Source organism: Rhopalosiphum maidis, chromosome 3 (genome assembly GCF_003676215.2).
Source record: "Rhopalosiphum maidis isolate BTI-1 chromosome 3, ASM367621v3, whole genome shotgun sequence".
Lineage (NCBI taxonomy): Eukaryota > Metazoa > Arthropoda > Insecta > Hemiptera > Aphididae > Rhopalosiphum > Rhopalosiphum maidis.
In genome coordinates, this window is record NC_040879.1 from 7,199,605 (window position 1) to 7,226,981 (window position 27,377).

Consider the following 27,377-nt stretch of genomic DNA (forward strand, 5'->3'; position numbering starts at 1 on the left):
ACAATACAAATTTATATACACATCATCAATACTTTCCAACAGGTTTATGTTATTTTTATGTGAACCTGTTTATGATTTTCTGTCTATTTATTTTTTTAAATTAAAATGATTAAAGAATAATGGATTTTTCAATGACTTAAAATTAATTTCTTGCAAGCATAATTGTGTCTTAGTAGAATTTTTATACTACATTATTAAGATAATAACCATAAGATCATAAACCATATTTGTTTTTTCTTATATTTTTTAATATTAAGTATAAAAATATTTTCCATTAAAATATAAACAGATTTTCTAAATGTATCATATAGATCGCGGAAATGATAAAAAAAAAAAAAAATATATTTAACATTAGAAATCAAAGGAATTAATTGATAATGAAATACATATGAAAATAAAAATGTATATATAAATAAATATATCTAAATGTATATAGGTTACACCTATAAACTATACTCATAAAAATTAATTTTACTTTTGATTTGAAATATGGTAGGTATGAGTATTTACAATAGAAAAAATAATTGTAAGTCAAATCCGCCGTGCCAAAAAAAAAAAAAGTACGGAGGAACGCAGTCTCGGAAAATTATAATATATACAATGTACAAAATAGGATACATAGTTTTTCCTCGTAATTATAAACATTCTTTAAATATCGCATTTAGGTACATTCATGGACCACATACGTTAATAACGAAAAACCAAATAAAATAGGTAAATAGGTAATATTAGGTATGTATAATGTTAGTGGACAATCAGTGGACAAGAACCCAACAGTATGTTGTGCAGACCCGCCATGTCTGTCCAGTCGGTACGTTCGCCACCAATAACGAGGTTTCGTATGCAGCCTTTGAAGTTTTCTCTGGTTCCTAAGGTACCACTTGATGCAGCATCTGTAAAGCAGGTCAATACGTAGTGTATACTCAGACAGTTAACAATATTTATAAATTATAAATTAAACAATGAATTTATGTTTAAATGAATTATTTAAGGACATTGTTTAAATTGAGATAACGCTATATCATTAGTCATTAGACAGGAAAAATGAAACAATTATTTACCTGGTAATCCACCGATGTAAAGAGGACTATGCGTTCGCGCTCCAGTTATGTGCCCGTTGTCAAGAAGCCAATACTTTTGCTCAAATTGATCAACTTTTAGTGTAAGTTTGTCCTCAATGTAGAATGCTTGAATCTGATGCCACTTGTTGTCACAAATTGCGTACTCTGACTGGAAACTCTGTTCGACGCGGAATGGTCTGCGGTCACCCATATCGCCAGATATAATTACTTTACCTTGATTCAGTTCCAATGACAGTGCTGGATAGCCTTCCGGCTCGGACACGGACAAAAGTACTGCAGTAGACTGCGTCGTCCTTAGCTCTAACGACAACTCCAACAATGCGCCAACATAAAATTTGTTTTCTGTAATTGTTTTTAATAAAGTTTGACAATTGAAACTCAAATTTATATATGTTTTACATCTAATATTATATGTGGATAAGTTTTATTGTTTTCTTAAATCATAGTTATTATTAACTATACAATACTTAGAGTATAATATATCGATTTATTTATTTTATGGGCCAGACTCATTTTTACATAAACATGTACAATAGATGTCTTAGGCATAATATAGTGTAATTATACAACTAGGTATTTTAATTTTTAGCGGTGTTTTTAAAATCAATATACGAGTATTCTATAATATTATATATATTTGTATTTATAATAACTTACTGTAGATGGCAAACGCATCACCAGGGAAAAATGAACCTTTTTCAACTTGTGGAAAACATTGCCCAACTTTGTGACGTATTGCTTTTTCACTAACCAGTTCTTCTTCTTGGTGATTAATTGAAAAGCCTTGCATGCACCCTTTAAACGCTTGGACGTTCTATAAAAACAAATTTATAAGAACATTGAAGTCGTGTGTATAATTTTTTTAAGAATTGATTTTCATACCAATGATTCTGGTAGCTGAATGTCTTTTTCTGGAATACCACCTACGTACATAGTATTGCCTATACTTAATTTTTTAGTCAAATTTAATTTCTCCTGTGGAATTGAATCAATCACGAAATTTAACGTCTTATTATCTTTTACCAATTGAATCTATTATACACACACAATACAAAAAAAAAAAATATTTAGACGGAGTTCATGTAGTAAGATAAAATATTTTCAGTTTCTTACCTTATGCCATATTCCATCGTTAAATACGGCTTGGGTGGATATTTCAACTCTTTTTCGTGTCTTCAAGACTAACTGTACACGTCCATTATACAAGTGCATCAACAAATAATTTGTTTGCTTCCCGCGTGTTCCCTATTAATCAAACAATAAGGTACACTAAAACATATAAACTATAATATAAAATAGTTATTGTTTTACAATCAACATGAATATCAGTCCATTTGGATAGAAGCTCCTAAATCTGAAGTCCATTTTAAAGTTTTTCTGCATGTTGTGGCGTTTACCAAAAGTAACATGAACATAGCTATGGAGATTGTCTCCAAATTTCACTGCACCGGGTTCGAGTGAAAAGCTTCCTTCTTTCATGCACCCTACAGATTTTTCAGCCGATGTCATTGAGGCGATCTCGCTGATAATATTATTGTCTTTTTGTGGCACTGGCCCGACTTGCCCAATAGCAGCATGTTCAAATTCGATGGGCGAATCAAAAAATAAAAGTCTATAATAAGAAACAAAACAGGCAATTACAATACTTAGTTATACAATTTAAACTTGGTTATCTGTGTATTTTTTCTTACTGGTCATTGAAAATAGCATCTTTGATAGTTCCAATCAATGGAACACTAGACACTGCTTTTCCGGTGGTATTTATTTCTATTGGCAATCCTCCCAAAAATAATCCTCCAGCTGTACCAGGTGCCTTTACGATGTTTGATCCTTCAGGTAATGACGAGGATGAATGCAAAACGTCGTCAATGCGCAATTCTAACTTCTTTCCGTTTTTGGTCACCATAATGGAATGATATTTACCATCGCCAAATTCAAATCCTTCACTAGCAAGTCTAACTTCTCCACGCCCAGCATTTATTCGAATATCAACTTGCCCTCGTCTTAAACTGACCGAGTAATAATTTTGCTTGTTCTGAAACAAGATGACAGCCTTATTTTAGTATCATATCATCTTAAAGAAACAATGCCTAAAATTACCTCTTGGTCGATATTATTATTTATTTCTTCAGGATTGTCACTTGTATTAGTTACTCCAGACTGAAATACGAAATGTAATGTTTAAAATAATAAGTTTAAAAAAATATTCATAAAGAAATCATAAATATTTATAGAAACAATAATTACTTACGATTAATGACTCAGTTGTAGATAACATTAATAACACATCTTGTTGTAAAGTGGCAAACATGAATCCAAATGATGCTTTCTTTTTAAGTGTATGTGATACAAGCTCCAAATAACCGTTTCCATAGAATCCCACAACAGTCAATGGCTGTAGTATAAATGTAACTATATGTTAAAACAGTGATTTTAATTAAGGTTAACCGAAATCATACTTTATCTGAACAAGTTGGCTGAACGCCCCATGATATTCCTCTCATAGGATTGTATCCTTGCTGAGCAATTTGGATGTCCGACATACATCCCAAAAACGATTTAGGTAAACCACTTATAGATTTGAAGCCAGGAGAAACGCCACCAACCATATATTCTGATTCTGATAAATCTGGTATATCATTTTGGTTTGGCGGAGGAGATGGCACACCTTCTTTTGATTCTCCGTCCACTTTTAAAACACCTTAAATATAATAAATTAATAACCACGTTAGTTTTTTAAATTTTATAATATAACTAGTTTTGTTTTGTAGATCTTATTTATATTATTCTATTTACCCTTTTCTATCTTCTTTTTTCTATCAAAGTATCGAGTAGCTTCTAATTTAGTCCAACTTCCCGTGTTGTATCGGCTCGTTGAAGATATTTCAAGAAGAGAATATCCAGAGTAACTAACTCGGAATACAACTTTACCATCGTGTATTCGTATTTCTATAAATTGATCCTACATCACAAAAAAACCGTTATTATATAAATATGCATTAAAGTAGACACAACTATTCTGCTAACCGGCTGAGAACCTTCGACAAGAAACAGTAAAGATCTTTCATCAAAGGTTTTGAAACTCAAAGAAACGCTGAATAAATATTTATTGTACGTAGTTGTAGTATCGTAGTGTAATACAGCGTAGCCATCCCCGGAAAATCTATAGGAACCATCATCGACCAAATCTTCTGCACTGTAATATTAGTTTTAGTTAATAAATATCGTCAATTTATATTTAATTAAATGTACCCTTCAATACAGGCGGAGCAAGTCCCTGACGGTTGTGATTTGAAATTCCATAGCCCAACTGGTCGACCATCAAGCCAAACTTGGTGTAAACACCCTATTAATCCATGTTGTCTAGAGTGTAAGTATGGTGGTAGAGGTGCCTTGTCTATCCCTCCTATCCATATCTGATCATCAGAATTTATATCCAATCGTCCCATTCCTGGAGTGGACATGTTTGTGTGTGGAGAACCCATGGCTAGGGATGATCCATTTGGCACTACTTGTGGTCTGATCAGCAATTTACCAACGTTATGTATTCTTTCTGCTTCGATTCTATACCAGTGTTGGTCATTGTTTAGATCACTAGCAGTCTGTATATGCATTGGATGTGTTATCTCACCAATCCCACCACCTACATCCCAAACGAAACGTATCTTACGGTTCACCATTTCGATTGCCACGAAATCACCCTGTCATAAAACAAACACTATTTTACATGGAAATAGATGAACTAGCTAAATGAACGTACCGTGGTTTTACTTGCGAGATAAAATAACAAAGCATCTCTTTCATTTGAACTTATAGCATACGATAATACAATTGTATTTCTTGTACTAGGCTCCAAGAACTTTGGTTGATATGTACGAATACACGCATTATCAGTACCATTTTCTTGACCTGATATCGATATTCGAATCTAAAAGAATAATATTAATTATTTAAAATATAATTAAATTCATATTTGTATCAACTTACACCATCAGCAATTTGATGAGCTTTTGTAATTTTATTCCTCAGAGCATCAAGTTTGGCGTTCATGGAATGGTTCCAAGCAGCTACTTTCTTACTAAAATCATCGGATGTTTTTACAATTCTACTTAGCATGTCAATCGCTTTTTTTCCATGTTCTTCAGTTTCATCAACTAAGAAATATAAAAGTATTCAATTATTTCAATGGTTTAATTTAAAACATTATTTTTTGATATCATACTCTTATCTTGTGCGATCGTTAAACTTGGTTCTCCTTCTTCGTTTAATTGAACCAAAATAGGACGTAATTTGTTGTCAATATTATCTTGAATATTTTTGATTTTAGTCTCAACGTTACTTGAAGCTATTACTAACGGATCAACATCTTCTCTATTGTTTAGTTCCATGTTCATTCCTAAGAAAAAAAAAGTTTAGCCAAACAAGTTAAAATAAAAGAAACTGAGAATATTTTATTGAGATACCTTCGGATTGTTCAAGTTCTGATATTTGTTTTGAATTTAAATTATCATTTTTAACGATTTGTTTCATGTTATTTTTAACGGTTTCGATTTCATCAACTTGTATATCAAAATCTGACTGAATTGAATCAACGATATTCTTGATATCTGATGTACTTTTATAAGTCAGTTTGGATAACTCTTCTGCTGTTTTTGCTTTATCAATTAACGATTCTTGATAAACTCCTGGGTATGCCTAAAAACATAAAAATTAAGAATTTGATGACCACATTACTAAATAATACATTTTTTTTAAATTTAAAAATTATACGTTTTACTCAATTACAATCTTAAGTATTATTATATATATAATTAAAATTATCTATATAATCTATAAATATATTTATATATATATATAAAGGTATATATATTATTGATGTTTTTAGAAATGCAAATAGGTAAAATGATTAATAATTATTAATAAATATTTTAGTGGTTTGTGTTCTGTGTCAGATGTAATATCGCATGTTAATTGTATTGTAAGAAAATTAGTCGTAAATATAAATATTTATTAATTTACAATTTACATTCTAATTATAAAAGTATTCAAAATATAATAAATGCGAGTAAATTAAAAAGAAATATAATTAAATGAGATACAAACATATTACTTAACGGTAAAACGAAAAAATCATAATGGTATTAAAATGATAGAATGCATATGTATTTGTGAAAAATCATCTAATATTATTTTTTACACAGCATAATTAATAATAAAGGTACTTAAGTAATATTAATTACACGAATTACTTTAAATTAAAATGTTTGAATATATTAAATTTTTAGTAATTATATTTTACATAATCTGTATACTTATTTATACATATTACAAATATTATGTAGGAGTTTTGAAAAGGTGCGAGTATAAAGATATTTATTTTAAATATAATAATAATTACTCAGAATTATTTAATACTTACTGTTTTAAATGATGTATCAGCTAATATACTAGCATTAATAGCTGCATTTCGAGCTAATTGAAGAGAATCGACGATATTTAAGTATGCATTGCTGGCTTTAAGAGCAATATTTGCATCATGTCTAATTGGTTTAAATAGCCTAATGAAATAAAATTGTATATTAATAAGTATTTCATTTAATATATTTTTTATTTATCTATAAATAAACCTTACTCTGCGTATTTTTGAGCAGTTTGTAAAAGAAAATTAGCATGTATTTCAGCAGAATTAACTAAAAACTGATCGTCATCAAATCTAGGATTAAAGTCTTTTTCTTTATTAATATTTCTCTTGATGTTTTCTAATTTTGGTTTGATTAATAACAATTCCTAAAATAAATTAAATTTAAGTACAGTATGATAAAAATATTTCACTTTTTTGTAGATAAGTACCTCAAGTTTATTTAAAGATGAGAAATAGTTTTCTCTAGCTTCTTTCAGTAATTCTTCTGTATCTCCATGTATTGTGCTGAAGATTAAATCAAGGTGATTTATATCTTCTATCATCTTATTAAGTTCATTAAGTGATTGAAAATTCTTTTGTTTCAATTGCACTGTCTATTTATAATTAAGAAATTACGTCAAAATAAAATAAAATATATTATAAAGAGATTATAATTACTATTTCTGAAGTATCCGAAAGATTCAATAATATACTATCAAAGTCCTTCACTTGATTTAATAAAGTTTCAAATTTATGACGAAGATTTATGGTTTGAGCTTGACTTCCTGTATTTAACTGTAAATTCTGAATTGCGTCTGAGCAAGTTCTAATAAAATAGTCAAATAAAGTAAGTTATATAATAATATATAAATATATTTTATAAATGTTAAAAACAAAAATAAAAGTCAATTAAAAGTTTTATAGATGCTTAAAATATATTTTAAAATACTTGAGTATCATCTTTGGATCGATCGAAGGCCCAAAATCAATACTATTTATTTTGCTTAGATAATTTTTTGCTTCTCTCATAGTACTTATTATATTTACATGAGATCTATCTTCAAAACTATAACTTTGCAAACTGTTAACTAATTCTGAAAAATAATCAAATGATTTAAATTTAGTAGTTTAAATTTAAGATGGTAAATAGGGAGAAAAAAAATGTAGATAAATGCACTAAATTTTTTATTTTTTCTAAAGACTAAATTTAAATGTATATAAAATATTTGTATAATTGTATAATTATTAAATTAAAATTTGTAAGTCCATAAAAGATAAGTGATAACAATATAAACATAATAAAAAATTTAAAATCATAACATGTATGCATAAAAAAAATTAAATTAAATTTAAGAAAAAACAATTATTTCATAATATTACGTGATTATAAAATAACTTCACATACCATCTACTTCTCTTTCTAAAGCAACACTATTAGATAATTTGCTTTCAGCTAAATCGTGAAGAGGTTGTATTTCATTTTCATTGGTTTGAGATGACTTTAATAATTTTTTGGCCTGAAAAACAATGTTTATAATGGATATGTGACTATGCATTATCTACTTAAAATTAAAAACAAATGTCGATAATTTTTTTATTTCATAATTAACTTGTGAGGTACCTTAACAAAAGCGTACTTAAATTTCTTTTTAAGATTTTGGTCAACTTCATCAGAAACATTAATTAATTTAAGATTTTCTAGACTTGATGTGTTTATTATGTTATTTAAAAATGATATGTTTCCTTTTACAGAAGATAACTGCGACCATGGTGGAGATATCATTCCTTCAGAAAGATGAAGAGTTGTTTCATTCAACATTTTAATTTGTTTAAAAACATGATCTAATAACGTGTCAATGCATTTATCTTCACATGCTAAATAAATTATAACCATTTGGAAAATAAATAAGATTATTCATGGTGTTTCAAATATTTATTGAAATATAGTATCAACTCACGTGTGCATCCTTTACTAGTCAAAACATGTTTATCTTGACAAATCGAACAATCTCTACCTGTTATATTTGGCATGCAGTTACATTGGCCTGTCTCTTCATGACATTCATCACTTACTATGCCAAATTTGTTACATTGACATGGTTCACATTTTCCTCCTTCTTCCCGTGGATATCCAAACCATCCATATTCACACCTTTAATAAATCGTATTAGAATACTTATAATAGGCTAGAAAAAAATTAATTCTTACTGGTCACACATGCTCCCTTTATAACCTTGTTTACAACGACATATTAGTTTTCCGTCAAAATCGATTTCACAAGATTGGGCGTAATTTTTTGTAACTGACGGACAGGGACATGGTTCACACCCATCTGTAAATGGGTCTCCATAATACCCTTCCGCACAAACTTCGCAATGGGCACCACCAGTGTTATGCGTGCAATTCTGTAAAATTTATTTTTAATTTTTTGCGATAAAAAAAAAAACGAATAAGTCACTTACTTTGCAATTTCCAGTGTCAACATTACATACAGATGATCTTCCATTACATTCACATTGCCGAGCTTCACCAACAGTTTGTATTATTATTGTGGAACTTACTGAAGTGTTGTAGTAACGAAAATATCCCAAGCTTGGGTCTTGACAAGATGAAGAATTATATTCTGGCGGACAATCACATACTTCAACAATTTGAGAAGCAGTTAAGTGATTAGTTTTTTTTTGAGACAATGTAGCAGTATCTAAGGTAACATCTTTTAAACTGTAACAGTAAATCATTAATATAGAAAACTAATAATAATAAAACTAATTTTATAGACTAACGTTGCTGTAGTGAAATCAACTGAATCAGTAGCTCTGATAAATATATATTTTATATTTTGTAGTGCAATCATAAGTATTTCACGGCTAACATTGGCGCTAGGATTGTTTTTGACTTGCCATAAAGATTCGTGTAACCTATATTAACATGATTTTTATTTATAGATATTTTGTAGTTTAATTTGCTATACGTAATAAAATATTTACAATTTATTTTAACTTACCTTACTTGATGACTTGTTCCCATATTGATGGTTACAGGAAAGTGTTCTAAAATTATGTGGTCATTACCTTGAATCTGAATCAGTGGGTATGAAGTAAGAATAGATTGAGGAAACAGAGTGTTTCCGCCTTCGGCATCTATGGTGAATCGTATGTAACCACCATACGAAAGTACCTAATTAAGAACATTGGTAAATATTTCAAATTCTTATCAATACTTATGAATAATACCAACCTTATCTCCACAAAAACGTTTAGGAAGTTGCCAATAAACAGGTGTGTCAAACAAATATTTTACTCCAATTTCAACATTACTAATAGTACCAGGTATGACCCTAAGATTATTAGTTACGTTAAGTTGATTTCGTTCATCTTTGTTGGGTTTTAATCCTGTACTATCTGGATTTGCTAACTATAGAAATAAATAATATGTTTATATTTTTATAGTTATCAACTAATTCAATATTAACAATTATAATATAAAAAGGTATAAAAACTATAACTTATGTCTTACATTAATGTAACATATTTCTTGAGTGTTAACTGGATAATCACTCTCTCTGTAGAGAGTATTATTATTTGTATCATAGTTTATGGACAAAGTTCGCGTTTGAGATAATCTTATTTGATTCCATGTTAAACCTGCTGCTGTGCACGAGTTGCTTCTCCCAAAACAAAAACAAGGTATACATCCGTCTGAATTGATATGGTGAAGTCCAAAAGTTCCATCTTTGCATTGATCGCATCGTTTACCAAAAACATTAATCTAGACAAATAATAACAAATGTGTTTTTATTATCTTTTATAAATCATATGTATAAAGGCTATTATTATACCTTGCATTCACACTGCCCAAATTCATCACAACCACACAAAGTTTCATTGCATTTGCTTGGTTCGCTTCCAGCATAGTTACAGGCACATGGTCGACATCTTGGATACCCATAGTAGCCAAAAGAACATTTATCACATTTAGGACCGTCATAACCAGTTCGACAAACACAAGACCCGGTTTCATTATTGCATAACCCATTGAAAGCCCCAAATGAATCACAGTGACATTCCTAAAATGAATAGTTTAATTTATATTCTTGTTTATTGTATTGTTAGATAAACTATGAAAAACCAACTTGACATCCTTTATTGAGTTCCCATCTAAAAGCATTGGCTGTACACAAACTACAATTTGGTCCTTCAGTTAGTTGAGGACACACACATCTGCCAGTATCCATATCACATATATGTCCAGGTTTTTCACAAATTTCACATTCTGAAATAATTTAATATGATGTTTTTATTGAGTAGAGGTCAAAACATTATTATATTTATGTCTTAATCTAATTACCTAAGCAACCTAATATTGAAAATCCATAATAATTTGGTAGACATTGATCACAGTTTTTACCTCCTATGCCAAGCTTACAAGTACACTGTCCACTTTCTGAATCACATAAACCGTTTATAGCACCTATTTTATCACAACTACATTTTTGGCATCCTGTTTCAGAAATATTCCAAAAACCATCCTGTCATAAAAATCATAATCAGACACAACTAAATTTAAAAATTAAGTTTTTCATAAAATATTCAGTTCTTACGTTGCAAACATCACATTGGTTTCCAATAACGTTTGATCGACAATCACATTGACCAGTAATAGGATCACATATATTATTGTTGCTTCCTGTTTTGTTACATTGACATTCTATATACAAAACAAAACAATCGATAAAATACCAATATATTACATAATATTATACTATGAACTTAAATGCACACAATAAATCCACTAACCAGTGCAACCTTGATTTGACAAAAAATGAAAACCTTCGCTACATGAATCACAATTTACCCCAGAAACTCCTTTTTTACATGGACATAATCCCGATCTAGGATCACATAAATCAGATATAGAACCAATGTGATTACAGTTGCATTCCACGCATTCTGCCGTAATATTACCCAAACCATCCTGTAAACAATTAGGATAATAAATTTTAATTTTCTACTTATGAAAAAACCAATCAATTACATACCATACAACGATCACATGTTCTACCGGTGAAATTTTCTTTACATTGACATTGGCCAGTGTCTACATTACACGAATCCGTGATAACAGATCCGATAGCATTACAATCGCATGCTGTAAATAAAATATAAAATAATTTAAGTTTTATAGTATTATATACGCATATAAATCATATAATAAACATAATTACATAATAACACATATACAGTTATTACCAGTGTATACCAATTGGGAAAAAAGTTCATGAAAACAATCAAAAGTTAAATTATTTAAGTTTTGTTAATACAATTATTTATAATTTAATAACTAACAAACAATTTATTTAAGAGGACGCCACAATTACATGTATTATTTGGTGTTGAAAACGTACAATTTAGAAAATTAGCGATCAGCTATTACAATTTGCATTTTTCAGTTTTAATATTTTAGTGAATTGACTTATCATCAAACAAAAGATACAAACATGATCTGTTCTTTTTATTTATTATTTATCCTATTTTTTATTTTAATATCCGTTATTGAGATATCTGCACTTATGTAAAATATCTAACTAATTAAAAATAAAGTAATCAATATAAGAATTATAAAATCATTGAGAAAATGTTTAATTTAATTAAATGAATAGACAAGTTTATGAACCATTATTTTAATTACTACCTATCTGAGTTGTACTATACAACTTTTAAAAGTAAAAATAAAATTGATCATTTTATTAAATAACATCTTATCCCCTTACATTCCTTCTTATTGCACACTAGCAGTAGTGGTCCGGGTAATACTAATGTATCGATACTATTGTATGACTAATGTGTCAACTAAATTAATGCAATTATTGTATACAGCGTGATTAATCAAAAAATGTATTAATTTATTAATTAATAATACTAGTAGTAACCTATTAAAACAGAAACTTAAATCATAAAAAAATATAAAAGTTAAGCTTTCATTTTTTTTAAACTATTATTAATAATGACTATATTTTGTGTGTATTTCTTACGTCTACAGTCAGAAATAATGGGATTTCCAAAATGACCAGGTTTACATTCTTTACAATTCCATCCAATGGTGTTTCCAAGACAATTAATGCATTGCCCAGTGAGGTTATCACAGGGGGCTTCATTACAATCACAAGGTTTACAAGTAGAACCAATTACTAATGGATTTCCGAAGTATGTTGGAGCACATCTATAAATGAAAAAATAAAAAAATGTAAACATTTTCTGAACTATAGAATGTTTGTTTCAAATTAAATATACATTTCGCAATGGTCGCCAGAGTACCCCTCGGGACATTCAGTGCAAATATAACCTCCAACACTATTTGATTTGCAAGTTGGACTAAAATTGTTCGTACTTTCATTCAGGGGACAAGCGCATTTTTTGCAATCATTTGGTGTGCCTTCGATTGCATTTCCATAGAAACCAATAGCGCATTCATTGCATTGCGGTCCAGTTGTGTTATGTTCACATACCTACGACGTAATAGATTATAAACATTTATTATTAGTTTAACAGTTAAATGTAAATATAAATAATAATAAAATTAATATTTTTACCGAACAATGACTAGAAATTTGGTCACACTCTGGTGAATGGTTGTGACAGTTGCATTTTTTACAAATTATATTTGTAGAAAACGGATCAATTTGTTTTACATAACCATAATCACAAGTTTCACACGATAGTCCTGAATATCCTATTGGACATGTACAATTTTCTATTCCATTAATAATTTGTCCACTCCCATTTATATCTCCTATATCCATATACGCATTGATCAAACTGAAATCAATTTAATGATTAATTACAATTTTCAACACAGTCAACACTATACATATTATTGAGCATAATAATACACACTTTGATTCTACTTGATTGGTGTGATACTTTGCTTTGATAAGTATATGCTTAATATCAGACAAGATCGATAAAAATTCATCACGTGAAACTTCGGTGTTATCAATAGGTGTTTCGAGACTTTTAAAATCCCTGGTCATATAAAACCAATCATTTTCAGTCAAATTCACATTACCAGAAATGTTGTTGGAAGATCTAAAATTTTTACCACCATATGCGATCAGAATATTTTCCTTTGCCTAAAAATACACAAATTCCATGTAAAACAACACTAACTGATTCAGAATATAAATTTATTTCACACATATAAAACATAAAAGTTTTTAAATTTTCAACCCTATATCGGTTATGTAGTATTTTGGAGTTTATTAGGCAAAACTCAAAGTTTTTAAATTCTCTCGTATGTCTTCATGCGTTGTATTATGCTTTAATCTCCTTGGTTCTTGGATACGGTAGCATTATTTAGTCAAGGTAAGTACAGAGCGAGTATTTTCAAAAACTAAATGTTTTTGAAATTATTTTGCTTGAATAATTTTAAATCATTAATAAGCAACGTTTTTCTAAAAAAAAGTTTTTTTTTTTTACTATTTTTTATCATTATCTTTTTTAAGTTTTTAATTTTTTAATGACAACATTCATTTTTAATAGCACATAACTCAGCAGAATATCTTTTAGATTACTTTGATGCATAAAAATTGAAATTTGGATGAGTAGTTTTTTAGTAATGGGCATTTAAATTATAGACGAGCGAAGTAGTGGACCAAGATTTTGCAAGGTATCAAATTTTTATGCACCCAAGTACCCTGAAAAATATTCTGCTGAAGAACATACTATTAAAAATGCATTTTGTCGTTAAAAAATAGTAAAAGTATGTATTTTTTACCAATTTCAAATTATGGAAGAAAAATATTTAAATATTTTTTAACGTTTATCGTTTTTGAAATAATGAGTGTTATTTGATAAAATAATAACTTTACATACAACCAGCGATATAAGGTGGATTTGACGGATCTAAAACCATTTTTTTTAGTAATACCTAATAGTCTTCATCTACAACATGACTACAGGCTGGTTATTTAAAGTTCTTAAACTTTATTCTTTAGCAAATAGATTTATTCAAGGGTTGATCAAATGTAAAATTGACGCCCCAAGAATATTTTAACAATTTAACTCGGAGTTTCCACCATAACTAGGTCGCTAGGATTATTTTATCCCCCAACTGGAGCAATTTTTCTATGAATGCTCTATTATTAAAAATTATGGGTAACTAAAATATTATGCTATGATATCATAATACTTCTAAGCAATGGCAAATATTCTATAAATACTTCGTTTTATTACTTACTATGAATTATTTGGATTATATTTATATTTTTAAATTTTTAATGATGTTAGTACGGTATATAATATAAATACATAACTAACTTCCCAGTATCATTATGTTAGTACTTATATTTTATATCTTGCTTGTACTATTATACATTTTCAAATAACGTACATTTATTATTAAATAAATATATAAAAACAAATATTGAGCATTTGTGTCTTAGAAATTCAGAAAATACAATTTAATGATTAAAGATTTTGTAGAACTTACAATGATTATTACATCTGGATCAAGCATTTGTTTGCCACTAGAATCGCCTCGCATTATTACCCATGAAATACTGAAGTATAAATTTGAACCGTAAGAAGACAGCTTATTACCAGTGAACTGAACTGGAGACAGCCAATAAAAGTTATCAACGTCAACTGGTATATCAAAACTGCTTATTGACGCGATTCCTATACTCGAGTCCGTTGATGGAAATATGGTTTTAGTTAATTTTAAATCAGTTATTAACCATCCTTCAGTTTCGTTGATCTAAAACACAGGATTACAAGTTAACTCCATATGCCATTAAAATAGTTTATTCAAAGCTCATCTTGTATAAATATATAACTTAAAAGATTTGAAAAATGATCATAATATCGAATTACCCTAGTTGCTTTTAAATTTGTAGCAGCCTTGCATATAGACGACACGCCCGAGCAAAAACACTTCTCGCAGCCGTTTGGGTTCGAGGATTGTAAATTAAAATAACCTGTCTTACATTTTTCACAATTATCTCCCGTTACATGTTCCTAAATTAACATTATACATTTAAACATAGTTTATATTTAATAATTAAGATAGGTTTAATAAAAATAATACTTTGCAATCGCATCGACTTTCACAGGATAGAGGCGTTGTTTTAATTCCACGTTCGTCGCAAGCACATGGCTTACAGTTAGGGAACCCGTTGTAACCAGGTGCACATTCATTACATTTGGCACCACCATACCCTTTCAAACAGTTACATAGTGCGATTCCCTTTAAGTAAAATAAAAGTAGTTGAAGATTACGCATTATTTTATCTAAACATAAAACATTAAGACATAACAAGTAAACCAGTAAACACTTACGGTTTCTTTATCGGGAATACACACGTTCCCATCAGACCCATCAGGGTGACAGTCACATGGCAAACACGGTTCAGGATCGTCGGGTTCTACGTTTATTGGTCGATACCAGCCGATCTCACACACTTCGCAATTCGTACCCATTGTATGTTTCTAAAACGGTTTAGGTTTTTCATTTATATACAATAAATAAACTAAATTTCCTTAAACTACTGTATTTGTAAAAAAAACATCCCGAAACAAAATATATATACTTACTGAACAGTTTATACAAATTCCACCACCTGAATACGTTCCGTAGATGTCCAGACTAGACTTCTCTTCGTCAACAATTGGATCATATTGACATTCGGTGGCGTGACCGTGACATTGACATTTCTCACATATTACCGGACCTGATTTCCACGGTCGCTGATTAAACATCGGACAACATCTATCACAATTGGGGCCACAAGTGTTATGAAGACAATCGCAACTTGGCTCCTAATACATTATTTATGGAGGTTATTGATAAAGTTTAAATTATGAGTATTATTCAACATGGTTAGATTATTACTATGAACCGTGTATTACTGATCAGTGTGTAGCCATGTAAGTATATTATAATTTAAATACAGAACAATTCAATAAATTCAAATTTGTTTGTTTTAATAATTCACTTTTTGAAAACTAAGGTTTGTATTTTTAATAATTTATTGGAACACAAATTAGTAACAAAAACTAAATAAATAAGACTTACAACATTCTCTGACATTTGTTTGCATTTTTTTGCATGTCCATTACAAATGCACCTACCCCCAATGAATATATCTTTGATCGAATAGAACAATTTTCGTTTAAATGAATTGTCCAACATTGCCATCTTGTCGTTGGGTAAAATTATTTTTTGCATTCTTAATCGTATATGTTGAGCCGCAGAAAAGTCTAAAATTTCAGTAGACGATAAGTTCATGCTGTTGTGTCCTTTTAGCAAATTAATATGAATCTGTTGAATAATCATTCATTTAATATATTTGATATTCAATTATCAATGTTATAATTTGTATAGTGTTATTATCTTACTTCCGCGTTTTCGTGAGGTTTGAAACGCGAAAATGATGTAATGCATGTTGCATTTCGGTAGATTTGCACTATTTTGTCCTTGTTAAACGCTGGCTGAACGTTATATTTTTGAATGCATTCTTCGCCGTTGATGGCAAAATACTGCCATGGTGTGTATTTTACGCCACCGTCTGTTGATCTCTCAAGAATCCAATTGCCAGGTCTTGATGAAATACCAAACTTCATTATAATATATGACACTTGATATATCTAAAACAATAAGCATACCATGTGCAAAAATAGTAGTAAAACTTATCATAGACGCCCATTGGGAGCAAGGGAGGCAACTGCCCCCTTCATTTGGTAGATGCTTTTTTGAAAATGCATTTTAAACAACTTAATGGTTATTCTTTAAAAATACTGTTATCTCACAGTATAAATTATATTTTCTATTTTTATTTGATACATTGTATTATTATTTATACGAGTATATAAGTGAGCACAGCGAACATTTTTTTTTTTTAGGTATTGAATACTTCTGTTTTACCAGTTAATTTTTACTATATTTTAGACTTGGTGTAGAGTAATGAATCTATTTATTTTACAACAGCAATATGTGTGTATTAATTTTATGGCAATGCACATGTTATAGAGAAGAAAAAATGCTTGTGTGGATCTAACTGATATGTTTTGGAAGGCCAAAAACAAAATGCTTAGTACTTTTAATATATAATAAGGAAAAAAAATACGGTATCACTAAGGAACTTTTACGCAAAACCAGTTATAGATTTAATCGATTTTGTTTTTTATTGTAATACAATAATAAACTTTTGTAGTCTTGAAAGTTTTATCTAATATTTGTATTAATATTTAGTTTATACATAACATAACTTTTAAAACATTTTTGTTCTTGTTATGCTTTTTATTTGTATATAGGTACAATAGAGGGTCAATTATCCACATGTTAATTTCCCGCACAACAAAATTGTTGTACAAATTAATTTTTATTTAATTTAATTTAACGTTATCATTCGATATGTTCGTTTTACCGTGTATATATTATGAAATGTGAGATTATTTTATTTTCTACTACGGCGAACTCTAATGTATCATAATATTATAGGTACCTACGTTATACACACAGTAAATTATTAGTTTTTAACTTTATTTTTAATGCTTATTTTATTATCCGCACCCTCCCTCACGGTCACAACTAGTGCGGTTGACACTCTACTACACTTGAAATGTTTTTCTTTTTTAGTTTTTTTTTTTTCGAATATTTGTTTTCGGGTAAAAAAAACTTAACAAATGAGTATAATTTTTTTTATAGAATTTCAATGTTTAAATGATGATCATATTTAAATAAAAAATAACAATTTTAGTTATTTTACTGTAATTTAAAAACATTATTAATAGGGACTTAACATTTTTACGTATATTTTAAAATATACATAATGACATTTTCAAAATATTTATATTTATTCTTTCTAAAATAAATTTATGATGTTCTGCAGTAAGTTGATTTTAATTTAAAAGTTAAAAACAATAATATATTATGACATAAATATATAACAAAATACATTTAGTAATTTAGGCTGACAGACTATCTCCACTCTCCACATACAGAACCATTTTTGTAAGCTATGATATTATATCATTGAATTCGAATTTAACAAACACCAATGTGTTCAATCAGCAACGAGGTACACTTAACAACTACTGTGTACTGCGGTCACTTACTGAAACGTATTTAATAAAAAAAAAAAAGTATTAATACAATTATATTACTGATATTAGTGTTAATTAGAATTAATTTATTACAAATTACTATAAATATTTGATTTATATATTATCTACATTTTAATTCAATTTCTTAACTGAAAAAAATAATGCATTTAAAATCTAAAGTATATTTAAACAGTCATTAAATATTATTTTGAAAGTTGGAATTCACCATAACATTACTCTTAGTTTTAAATATTACTGAATGTATTAAATAATTAATAATATAAATTAAATTTATAAGAAATCTGACAATACGTAATTTTGTGCAGTTTTAATTTATAATTCCTTGGTACTATTATTTTTTTAACTTAATTTATATTATAAGTTATAATTATTATAACTATAGATAAGCACACATAATTAAAATTATGAATTTATATAATTAACAAAAATTTTTATTCATTTACTTAAAATATTCAGTTTAACTTCATATTTACCTAGAGTTGCCAACCGGCTGATATTTCACTTCGATAGACTCAAAAAGCCGGTTGCTGGTATGAACCTTTCGATTCGATTTTCATTCAATCGAGATTTTCGACGAAAGATCAATATACATATGGTATATAATTTTTTTGAAATTGTCTAACTATTAATAAATCGTATTATCTATGTTTTTAATGACGAATGGTTAAAAAAAAATCAAATATTTTTTGATTGAATCGCTATACATAATGACCTAAATAAAGTTAGCAACCCTACATTTACCTATAAAACTTGTTTTATAATATAAGAGTACATCTTGGGTTATAATATCTTTTTAAATTTTAAATTACGATAAAGTAAATCATTATATTATTTTAAAATAAAAACAATATATAAATGTATCTGCCAATATACTTTCAATTAATAAATAACATTTGATAAAGTATTATAAGTACTGTTTAGTGTTTATTTTTTTTATATAATGAAAAATTATCCATGAAGTAAAAAAGGCAATTGTCAAGAACTTAATTGAAAAAAATTAATAAATACCTACACAATGGGCTTTTAAATAAAGTGGGGCATTGTTAGAAAAAAAATACTGGATTGCAATATTATTGTTATTATTATTATTATAATGGTATATTTTTGTATATTAATTTTCAAAATATACAACACTTAGGTAAAATTCTTTGCATTTATATATATATTTTTTAGTTGTTGTTGTTGATTTACAATATACTTATATATGTATTTATTTAGTTACGGATCGGTTATATTGTTATACCTACAGCACAATGAAAAATATACAGACTGGAATAAAATAAATATCACCAAAAGACTTTGCGCTCCTATGAATTCCTTAAGAATTGCTTCGTTTTCAAAGAAAAATCATTAGTGGTGCATACATCAGAGAAATCCGGATAAACACAAAATGCTGCAGCATCGCTTAAAAATATAAAACACATAAAATATTGCATTATGATAATTGCGATAATATGTTTATACGGAATTCTCGCCACACGTATCACATTACAATGGCGCCAATCCTATGCGTAAACTGAAACGGTCGAATCATATAATCATTTTGATCATCACATTAATTGTAGGTAGGCGGGTGAGTGGGTTTGAATAAGTCATTAGTTATTTTATGAGTTTGGCGCCACGGTTAAGTCATAATACCATGGTGTAATATGGAATCGGAATATCTGATGTCTACGTGTATAGCTAATACAGTAATATACTAGGCAAAATAAAAATTGTGGCACCTAAATCAATATTAGAGTTTAAGCATGAAGCACCGCTCTCATATTTGGAAGAACGATTTTTTGGAAATAATGAAATTCTTTTTGTAAAATATTGTCCAGTGAACAACTAAGATTGTACGAGTACAGCAATATAAATATACGTAGTAGTGTTATGAAACATTGAATAGGAATATGTTTATTTAAATAGGTATTGACAAATTCAAGTTAATTTTTCTATTTTGTTCTGATGAATATTGTTGCTGAATTTGCTTATTAGATAGATAAATACTTAGGATCACGTCCTCTTGCGCATATTGAGCTAGATTTTATTGAACATTCTTCCATGACAGACAGATGACTTAAAATTCAAATAAAAGTTTTTACCATCTCAATGGCAGTAAAATAAGCAAATATACACAGCACGCTGATAGTTTGCTGATGTAGGTGACAACAGTTGTGGCTGGATATCGCGGCCTTAAAGCATTTAAATAAGATTCGTAAATGGAGTATCGATATTCCACATGAGTGTATTACCTACCTATATTTATTATATATTTAGATACATTTAGGTATAAGTTATATTAACAGGTACACCATCAAATGGTAAGTAGTTACAAACAAATGTGAAAATTATGTTTGTGAGGTGGTAGAGGGGCGGAACATCAACGGTCGAGAATGACTAATGGTAAATCCTTTTTCTGTGCAGTTGACGTTTACAGAATTTTTCAATTTCGACGTTATCGCATCGGCAACGTGATTTGTTTTAGGTCGTTTGATTGTTTGTTTTTTTTTTTTATATTTATTTTTATTTGTATTATTATTATTATTATTATTATTATTTGGGAGGGTAAAAAAAGACTGGTCGAGAGGATAGACTGAAGAATAACGTTAAGAGAGAGCCTATGCACCCACATAACTACATTAAACATAATAATAATAATAATAATAATAATAACAAACAACAACGATAAAGATGTAAACAATTGTAATATTGTATTGTCGGTCATGATTTTATTTTTCAATTGCTTCTAGTATAATAATTCTCGAAGCGAATGAAATATAGTTTTTATTTGCATGTTTTTATTTTTTCAACCCAAATTATTATTTTTCTTTGGTACTTATTAAAAAATACAAATTTAATTTAAACTACACCACAATGCAAATAGAATACAAATTTGTTCGTACACGTAGAAACATAAATGTGATCAGAAGCATCACGTTCAAACGTTAATTTTTCCCGGTCCAACATGATTGTATTCTTCACTATTGTGCCGATATAACTTGTTTTAAAATTGTATGAATAATAAAATAACACTAAGTATATGTTTTTTTTTTAAACTAAATAAAATTATATTTTTTATTTTATTAAAATAATATGTAAAAAATCAAAACGTCCCTGTTTCAATACTACTCGTGCAGTCGTTCCGCATAAAAAAAAACCATGTTGGTACTTATTTAGATAAGTATATAATACCGAAGAAATATGAAATAATGTACTATGTTAAATATATTTTTATAATTAATTTAACACATCACACTATTTTCTTCACCAGGAAAAAAATTATTTATGAGAATATGAAATGATCATATTTATATGATTTGTCTATACATTAATATATTATAACATGGGCCTTAACTGTGAGTATGTTTTCATATCATTTAGTAAAATTGGTTAACATCTAATAGTCAAATGACAATGTAATAAATATTATGTTTCATTTTACTTATTTATCTTTATTCAACGTGTTTATATGAAAATATTTCACAATTTTAAACCGTTAACGGCGTTAACCAACTATATAAAAAAAATAAAAAATGCTATATGATCGTGAGATATTGCATTATTTATTGTTTTAAAATGTATACAAGTCAACTTCGAGTTATGAAACTTCTTCCACAGCTGGTAATATTCTTCAAAGTTTAGTTTTGAAAATGGTAGTTTAATAATTCCAAAAAATTCCAAACATTATTATTATGTCATAGAGATACATACTCCGATATATTGTAAGACTTTTAGACGTAACTAAATATTAGAGTAAGGAGCGTGCTCAGAAATTTTATCTAGAAGGGTGTTAAATAATCTTTAATACAAGTTAACATTAAGTGATCGAAAAAACGTAAAAATCACGAAAATTTGTAATATTTTTCTGGTTAAAAACTTATAAATTATTCTTAGACTTGAACATTTATTAGAAATGGTTTTAGCAGAAACCTTAAAATCTTAAACATACAAATCCACATTTTTTTTTATTTTATAGATAAAATTGGTGTTAAATAAACATTTGTTATTTTGTTGTAGGTAATTCAAAAAATATTATGATTAGGAAGAAATTGAAAAATTTCGTTAATGACCTTTAATATAATATATTATTTATTACACAGAATACACAATTACATTTTTAAAATATTTAATTAACTTTAAGCTATTGCCTATTTATACCTCGAACCTACCACAACATTTTACGGTAAGTAGGTAATAATTCAAAATTATGAACGAAAATGATAAATAATATAAATATATTTACTATTATAATAATTATATTATTACAATTTGTATAGTAGCTATATAAAAATATCATAAAATGTAGTTGGGGTGTAAAGTGAAATTTCCCACCTTTGATTTGGTGTCTTTACTTAATTATTTTAAAAACTATTGGGAATTTTTGATTTTTGATCCTCAAACAAGTGACAAAAAGAATCGATTTCCTACCTGAAATCCTCATCTTAGTTGAACACTGAGCATTTTACGATAGACAAAAAAAATGTATGTTATTATAAAAGCAATACATTTATTGCTTTTATAATAAGAATCTCAAATATAACTTTTTCAAAGTACAGAGTTTATTTTAATTACAAAGCATTTCATAATTTCGTTTATAATAAAGAAATGCCCATCGTGTTTATCACGCAAATATTATTGTCATGATACATAATAATTAATCGGAAGAGATATATCTTCAGCATTTATACTACGTATCATAGGTTTACTTCCGATTGTCTGAAAGTTAAAATTACGCAGGAGCAAAAGTTTTACAATTAAATCGTCTGGTATTGAATTTCTCTGTGGAACTCAACACTCTGGGTAACTATTACCATTAACTCTTACTATTTGCTGGCTCGCAACCAAGTAATTGACCGCATTTGTCCGGATAGTAACTGTGAGTTAAACAATTTTTTTTCCTGTCTTTAAAATACGTTAAAATATATATCGAAAAAAATAATAGTTTATAGTTTATATAATATAGGACATAGGTAGTCCTAGGTTACAGTCAGAAGTCAAAATTAGACAATTTGTATGATTTACTGGATAATACTCATTTCAATTTACACTCAAATCCTATTGACGTTTTAAAAATATTTAATGGTAAGATAATATTACAGCTGTAAAACACTATATTATAAACTATTAATAATCAGTTATAATTTATGAGTAAATTGTTTTTAATAGTATACTAATACCGAGTATTTATGAATAAGTCGAAATTCTATGCTGTGTATTACTATATTTATTTATAGAGTATTTAATTAGACATAAAGTGTAAATTAAGATTTAAGGCTGTAAATAGTTTTGGCAAAGTAGTACAGACAGTTGTCTTTTTATATCAGAATTTCAGTCATTATGGGCTATATAAAGAAATTTATCCATGATCTATAGATTACAGACATTACAACACCTCTAAGAAACAAGCCATAACGTTAACGTTGAAAGATTATAGTTTTTCAAACGTTTTGAGCTAAATAAAATGTAATAAGTGCTCTGTTTAAATAAAGACATGCTTAAATTGTTATCAGTATTTATTTACCATTTTTACAGTTCCAAATAGTTTGTACGCTTTTTAATTAGCAAAATAATGTATATAATACTTGTAACTTGGTTTTTGTAAATGCCATAAAATATATCTTATAATATACAGATTATTTATCTCAAATGACACGTAGATAACAATATAAATAAAAAAAATGTTATAAAATAACGAAATGTTGAAACTTTCCCCCCGGAAAAGTTTCCATGTTGAAGCTAAGCTGATTTTTAAAAGTATACACTTTTTTGACCGAAAAAAATTACTAATTAAATCATTCAGAGCGAGACAGTTTGTCATTTCAAGATGTTTATCATATTCTTGAAAGTGTATTTCATTAGAAAAATCTTCTCTAAATTGTTCTGCAGTTTATGCATTAATTTATTTCATTTGTGAAAAGATAATACTAATAATAAGGTTATCCTTATCGCGTTTTATCAATACAAAATTACAATGTCAAATTATGATATTTTTTTTCTTTGATTATAATAAATTCATCAAGTTTAACAGACCCTTAAAAGACTAATCGATGTATAACAACAATATATTTTATTCAGTCATATAAACTCGCGGTTTAAGGTATTTAATAGGTTCAATTTTAATGAAATTATTTTAAAATTAAAAATTGTGCATACTGCTAATATTTGTTTTGTTGCGTTATAGTAAAATCAAGGGAAAATTATGTAAAAAAATGTGTTTGAAACATACAAGCAAATCGGACATTACTGCTTTGCTGTGATTTCAGCTAGACTGTTTAAAACACTTAATACACATAGAATATAACCGAACTGCCGAAAAACATAATACCTAGATAAAACGACGGATTCATTTTTGAATATATGTATTAAGTCACTACTTTACTATTTACAGTACACAAAAAATCATGTTTTAATTTTTTTTTTTTTTTTTTAAACAGTCCAAACTTTATATTTATCACTTATTGCTAAATAAACATAAATCTGCCCCAGCGTCGTTATATCTAAAATATCGTAGGTATAAGTACTATCTTAATAAATGTGTAACTAGTGTATTTTGTTTTAAATACGCTATAGGACGGTAGTAATTAGGTATATATTATTATAGGCATGTTTAAAAACGTCCTATTTATAAAGTCTTGTCTAAAATTGCCGTGGTCTATACGATCCATAAAAGTTAGATATTTTTGGAAACAAAGGTTTAGCATCACATTTTTTTTTTTTTTATATATAATTTGTGGCTTTATCTCACCTGTCTCAGATCGATCGTGAACGTCACGTACTGGTACTGATCACCGTTGTGCAGAGATGGGCTCTGCCACCATGTGCCCGCCGTGGCGTTGTCCACCGCGTTAGCTGGACTGTGTGTCTTGGCTGGGTCACCGGACCGGGCGTCGCAAACTCCGCACTGCTGTCCCGCTGAGCCGAACTTGCAGTACACTTCCGGTCCGTTTTCCGTCTCGCCACAGGTTGCGTTCGCTGTTACCACGGCCCGGGATGCAAGGTTGAATATTTGTGGATAAACGGGTTTGATACCACCACCACCACCGCCGCCGCCGCCATCTGAGCATAAATAAAAAAAAACATCACAATTAATAATCTAAAAACAATACGACAATGGTAATAGCAATGATAATAATTATAATACACGATAATATGAAGTTTTTGGCGAGTATATATCACATAATATTGTACAATGTGATGATTACATTTACATATCATTGAGCTGATATGCATGGGGATTGCTAAAATTATGTAACTATTAGAGGATATTTTTTAAAGCTACTTACCTATTATACATGTAAACTAAATACAAATAGTTTGATTTTAAAAATTATTTCCCGTTTTCCAGGAAATACCAAAATTAGGGTACCTACGATTTTCATCATCAACTTCAAAAATAGTTTGATTTTTTTTTCTATTTAATAAATCGATTATGAGAATAATTGGGTACCACGTCTATATATATATATATATATATATATATATATATATGATAGGTATAATATAATTCTGTAGTTACAGAATAGATTAAATTAAAATAGAAACTTTGACCACCCAAATTTTAGTCTGCCATATTTAGGCTCTCAAATAAGAAACAGAAAAAAAAGGTTTATATTTTTTGTATTTTTTCTGTATCATTTTGGAACTCTATTTATCTAGAACTTTGCGTGATACATAATTGTTCGCGGAATTTTGAAAACATACCAAAAATGTCATGTTTTTTTTAACGATATAAGTAAAAGATAACTTTACAGCTAATATCTGAAAAATATTGTATTTATGTAATATAATGAATTTATTATGTTGAAAATATTTCGTACTATATTTTAGGACAATATGAATGAGCCTTTTCACTATGACAGACAATATTTTTAGGAGGATTATCAGTTTTCATTTTGATTTAATTTATTCTACACTGTGTATATAAACTTTGTTTTATTTTAAAATGTATTAGTTGATTTATTATAAAATTATTAATAATGTGAGAACACTGAGAAGCTATGTTTATTCTATGTAGGTAATGAAGGTATTATTATTATTATTATATTTATTTTTTTTAACTTGTTTTTATCACCCACAAATTCAATACAATCATACAAAAAATAAATTTATCATCAAAAACTTCAATGAAATCACAATTGAAATTTTTATTAGAATTGCTATATATCGTAGCTGAATTATATATTTCTCTAGATTGAGTTTACAAGTTGTCCGTCCAACATTTACTTAATGATTAATAAAAATAACCAAGAAAGTCACTCTATTATTTAGAAGGTGTCAACTGTGCCTTATTGAGTAGATCACTGTAATGGATGTGCTAAATTTGAATTGAATGATAAATCATTGAATATGAAAAACGATCTTTAGGGGAGACAAAATATTAACCTATTTACGTAAAAATACTTTATCATAATATGTTTGTATTTAAATGTAATTGTCTATTAGAAATAATGATACCTATTTTAAACTAATATTCGATAAAAACAAATATCATACCTACTATTATTTAGTAATTAATACAATATCAACTGTTTTTAACTTAGGTATTTTGATTTTGATTCGTTAACAACTAATACACCGACGTAAGGCAACATTAATAGGTTACTTACTTTTTTATATTATTAAATAATAATATAGACAGTGACAAAAACATTATATTCCCTCCGCATTTTTTACTTTCTTAATTTTTAATCGAGCAAGTATGGTAATTGAAATGAAAAAATTCTGAATTTTTAAAACTTTAAGAATTTTTTTTAAATAGGAAAATTATAAAAATGTAACTCAGTTGTA

The 27,377-nt window shown here is 28.1% G+C and overlaps 1 protein-coding gene across 1 annotated transcript in view; it reads right to left on the bottom strand.

Moving 5' to 3' along the window:
- Positions 1 to 466: 466 nt before the first annotated feature.
- The window catches only part of LOC113555629 (laminin subunit alpha-1), a 51,373-nt gene continuing 24,462 nt past the window's right edge, over positions 467 to 27,377 (bottom strand). The window contains exons 2-50 of the mRNA XM_026960092.1: positions 25,336 to 25,646; positions 16,878 to 17,126; positions 16,555 to 16,800; positions 16,074 to 16,298; positions 15,819 to 15,968; positions 15,568 to 15,726; positions 15,354 to 15,497; positions 14,971 to 15,237; positions 13,377 to 13,612; positions 13,073 to 13,298; positions 12,774 to 12,988; positions 12,515 to 12,702; positions 11,522 to 11,631; positions 11,280 to 11,457; positions 11,084 to 11,190; positions 10,831 to 11,011; positions 10,616 to 10,755; positions 10,322 to 10,549; positions 10,000 to 10,251; positions 9,721 to 9,897; positions 9,488 to 9,660; positions 9,267 to 9,401; positions 8,946 to 9,204; positions 8,692 to 8,888; positions 8,442 to 8,635; positions 8,105 to 8,358; positions 7,889 to 8,000; positions 7,433 to 7,577; positions 7,162 to 7,309; positions 6,933 to 7,097; positions 6,715 to 6,869; positions 6,502 to 6,640; positions 5,546 to 5,777; positions 5,305 to 5,478; positions 5,070 to 5,236; positions 4,843 to 5,010; positions 4,335 to 4,783; positions 4,110 to 4,278; positions 3,879 to 4,044; positions 3,542 to 3,783; positions 3,334 to 3,477; positions 3,183 to 3,242; positions 2,774 to 3,117; positions 2,394 to 2,694; positions 2,196 to 2,327; positions 1,965 to 2,114; positions 1,740 to 1,896; positions 1,062 to 1,424; positions 467 to 893 (exon numbers count right to left, since the gene is read on the bottom strand). Coding sequence (XP_026815893.1) covers positions 745 to 893; positions 1,062 to 1,424; positions 1,740 to 1,896; positions 1,965 to 2,114; positions 2,196 to 2,327; positions 2,394 to 2,694; positions 2,774 to 3,117; positions 3,183 to 3,242; positions 3,334 to 3,477; positions 3,542 to 3,783; positions 3,879 to 4,044; positions 4,110 to 4,278; positions 4,335 to 4,783; positions 4,843 to 5,010; positions 5,070 to 5,236; positions 5,305 to 5,478; positions 5,546 to 5,777; positions 6,502 to 6,640; positions 6,715 to 6,869; positions 6,933 to 7,097; positions 7,162 to 7,309; positions 7,433 to 7,577; positions 7,889 to 8,000; positions 8,105 to 8,358; positions 8,442 to 8,635; positions 8,692 to 8,888; positions 8,946 to 9,204; positions 9,267 to 9,401; positions 9,488 to 9,660; positions 9,721 to 9,897; positions 10,000 to 10,251; positions 10,322 to 10,549; positions 10,616 to 10,755; positions 10,831 to 11,011; positions 11,084 to 11,190; positions 11,280 to 11,457; positions 11,522 to 11,631; positions 12,515 to 12,702; positions 12,774 to 12,988; positions 13,073 to 13,298; positions 13,377 to 13,612; positions 14,971 to 15,237; positions 15,354 to 15,497; positions 15,568 to 15,726; positions 15,819 to 15,968; positions 16,074 to 16,298; positions 16,555 to 16,800; positions 16,878 to 17,126; positions 25,336 to 25,646 — 9,632 coding nt within the window. The 3' untranslated portion in view covers positions 467 to 744. The remainder of the gene's footprint in view (positions 894 to 1,061; positions 1,425 to 1,739; positions 1,897 to 1,964; positions 2,115 to 2,195; positions 2,328 to 2,393; positions 2,695 to 2,773; positions 3,118 to 3,182; positions 3,243 to 3,333; positions 3,478 to 3,541; positions 3,784 to 3,878; positions 4,045 to 4,109; positions 4,279 to 4,334; positions 4,784 to 4,842; positions 5,011 to 5,069; positions 5,237 to 5,304; positions 5,479 to 5,545; positions 5,778 to 6,501; positions 6,641 to 6,714; positions 6,870 to 6,932; positions 7,098 to 7,161; positions 7,310 to 7,432; positions 7,578 to 7,888; positions 8,001 to 8,104; positions 8,359 to 8,441; positions 8,636 to 8,691; positions 8,889 to 8,945; positions 9,205 to 9,266; positions 9,402 to 9,487; positions 9,661 to 9,720; positions 9,898 to 9,999; positions 10,252 to 10,321; positions 10,550 to 10,615; positions 10,756 to 10,830; positions 11,012 to 11,083; positions 11,191 to 11,279; positions 11,458 to 11,521; positions 11,632 to 12,514; positions 12,703 to 12,773; positions 12,989 to 13,072; positions 13,299 to 13,376; positions 13,613 to 14,970; positions 15,238 to 15,353; positions 15,498 to 15,567; positions 15,727 to 15,818; positions 15,969 to 16,073; positions 16,299 to 16,554; positions 16,801 to 16,877; positions 17,127 to 25,335; positions 25,647 to 27,377) is intronic.